Source organism: Mustela lutreola, chromosome 6 (genome assembly GCF_030435805.1).
Source record: "Mustela lutreola isolate mMusLut2 chromosome 6, mMusLut2.pri, whole genome shotgun sequence".
NCBI lineage: Eukaryota > Metazoa > Chordata > Mammalia > Carnivora > Mustelidae > Mustela > Mustela lutreola.
Genome location: NC_081295.1, coordinates 134,570,617 through 134,573,535, shown reverse-complemented (window position 1 = coordinate 134,573,535; position 2,919 = coordinate 134,570,617). Strand labels below are relative to the sequence as shown.

Here is a 2,919-nt window from a genome sequence, read left to right as displayed (position 1 = left end):
TAGAATTTTTATAGTTTCTTGTCTCACCTTTAGGTCTTTAATCCATTTTGAATTTATTTTTGTGTGTGGTATAGTGAAGTGTTCCAGCTTCTTTCTTTTGCATGTTGCTGTCCAGTTTTCCCAACATCATTTGTTGAAGAGATTGTGTTTTTCGCATTGAATATTCTTTTTTGCTTTGTTGAAGATTAATTGACCATGTAGTTGTGGGATTATTTCTGGGCTTTCTATTCTGTTCCATTGACTTATCTATTTTTGTGCCAGTACCATACATTTTGATTACTACAACTTTTTAATATAACCTGAGGTCTGGAACTATGATGGCTCTAGCTTTGCTTCTCTATGTCACAATTGCCTTGGCTATTCTGGATCTTTTGTGGTTCCATACAAATTTTAGGGTTGTTTGTTCTAATTCTCTAACAAATTCTACTGGTATTTTGATAGAAATTGCATTAAATGTGAGATAACTTTTAAAATATTTATCAATATTTTTCTTCCAACCCATGAGCATAGGATATCCTATCTCTTTGTGTCATCTTCAATTTCTTTCATCAGTATTTTATAGTTTTCAGAGTACAGGTCTTTTGCCTCTTTGGTTAGGTTTATTCCTATGTCTCTTATATCAGGTACAATTGTAAATGGGATTGTTTTCTTAATTTCTCTTTCTGCGGTTTCATTATTGGTGTACAAAAATGCAACAATTTCTGTATTGCTTTTTGTATCCTGCAACTTTATTGAATTCATTCGTCAGTTCTAGAAGTTTTTCGGTAGAGTCGTTCATTATCCACTTCTGTATATAGTATTGTGTCATCAGCAAATAGTGAGTGTTACTTCTTCCTTACTGATTTGGAACCCTTTTATTTCTTTTTGTTGTCTGATTGCTACCAGTAGGACTTCCATTACCATGTTGAATAGATGTGGTGAGAGTAGACATACTTCTTTTTTCCTGATCTTAGGGAAAAAGCTCTCAGTTTTTCCCCCTTGAGGATGTTAGCTGTGGATATTTCATAAATGGCCTTTATTATGTTGAGGTATTATTCCCTCTAAACCTACCTTGTTAAGCATTTTTATCATGAAGGGATGTCGTTCTTTGTCAAATGATTTTTTTTTCAGTTTCAAATTTTATTTCATTAACTTAAAAGTTGAAGAAAATGTGTATTTCAAATCTTTATTTAAACTCATTTTTCTGAAACATGTTTACACACAGGACAGATACAGGATTTCATGTAACTTATGGCAGAGTCCACTGTCCATTAAAAAATATGCTTCTTTCTTCCACAAAAACTCTGTGTTGAAAAGCAAAAAAATTTCTTTTATACTGCATAAGAGCTAGATGCAAACTTCTGATATAAATTTATTTCATTGTCAACTCTGATGCTGAAGCTGGGAGGCAGAGATGTCCACAGTTCGGTTAAATGATGCAAATAAAAAGCTTCCATTTCTCTAAGATTTAAGTAAGTTAGAAGCTTTCATTCACTATCTCTCACAGTAGCACCACCGACTTGACTCTCAAATCTGGTCACTTCTTCTTCTTTCCTTTCCCTTTTTTACTTCCCTCTCCTTGCTGAAGACTTTGGTCACCACCTCCCGTTTTTTGTGTCCTTGTTTTTAGTTTAGGTATCATTTCTGCTACATACAACATTACAGACTTACGTGACGGGAACTGTACAAGACAGAGGCTGCCGTCTTCCTGTTTCAGCTGGACCCGGACTCTGCCCCTGTACTGAACATCACGATTCCACTCTCTAGAGTACATTTTATTTTTCTCAAGGAATACATTAAGTCCAACTGCTGAGCACACATCTTGAATCTCAGTAGCTGTAGGATTTTCAACAGCCTTACTTATGGGAATTCGCCTCCCCTCCGCGATGGTCTTCTTGTTATTTAAATAAGCAGGATAGATACAAATGAACCTGTCTTGGTCGGCCGGGGACCGTGCGGCTGCACAGGCCATCTTCACCCAGGCCCACAGAGCGCCCACCGAGGGCCTCTAGGAGAAAGACGGGCCGGAACTCGGTTCTGAGATTTTCTGGACCACGCCGGCTTCCGGCGGAAGTCCCGCCCCTCAAATGATTTTTTTTGCATCTATTGAAATGATCATGTGATTTTTATCCTTTCTCTTATTGATGTGATGTATTGTGTTGATTGATTTGCCAATATTGAACCACTTTTGCAACCTGAATAAACCCCACTGATCATAGTGAATAATTTGTTTAATGTCTTGTTGGATTTGGTTGACTAGTATTTTTGTTGAGGGTGTTTGCATATATGTTCATCAGGACTATTGGCCTGTTCTCTTTTCCTGTAGTGTCTTTATCTGGTTTTGGTGTCAGGGTAGTGCTGGCCTCATAGAATGAATTTGAAGTTCTCTTTCCCCTTCTGTTTTTAAGATAGAGAAGAATAGATTTTAAGTCTTCTTTAAATGTTTGGTAGAACTGGCCATCTGTTCCTGGACTTTTGTTTGATGGAAGTGTTTTTATTATTGATTCAATTTCTTTGCTGGTTATTATTTGTTCAAATTTTCCATTTCTTCTTGTTTCAGTTTTGGTAGTTAATATGTGTCTAGGAATTTATCCATTTCTTCTTCGTTGTCCAATTTGTTGGCATATTGTTTACATAATATTCCCCTATAATTGTTTGTGTCTCTGTTGTTATTTTCCCCTCTCTCATTGGTGATTTTGTTTTTTGAGTACTTCCTCTTTTTTTCTTGATAAGTCTGGCTAAAGATTTATCAATTGTATTAATTTTTGAATTTATTTGAAACCAGCTCCTGGTTTCACTGATCTGTTCTATTCTTCTACTTTCTTCATCATTTATTTCTACTCTAATCTTTATTATTTCCTTCATTTTGCTGGTTTTAGGTTTCATTCAGTGTTCTTTTTCTAGCTCCCTTCAATGTAAGGTTAGGTTGTTTATTTGATA

General features: G+C 35.7%; 1 protein-coding gene across 1 annotated transcript; it reads right to left on the bottom strand.

The window, feature by feature from the left end:
• Positions 1–1,098: 1,098 nt before the first annotated feature.
• LOC131833241 (signal recognition particle 19 kDa protein) lies at positions 1,099–2,047 on the bottom strand. The gene has a single exon (XM_059176397.1). The coding sequence runs from the start codon at positions 1,949–1,951 to the stop codon at positions 1,517–1,519; it is 435 nt and encodes a 144-aa protein (XP_059032380.1). The 5' UTR covers positions 1,952–2,047; the 3' UTR covers positions 1,099–1,516.
• Between the last annotated feature and the right edge of the window lie 872 nt (positions 2,048–2,919).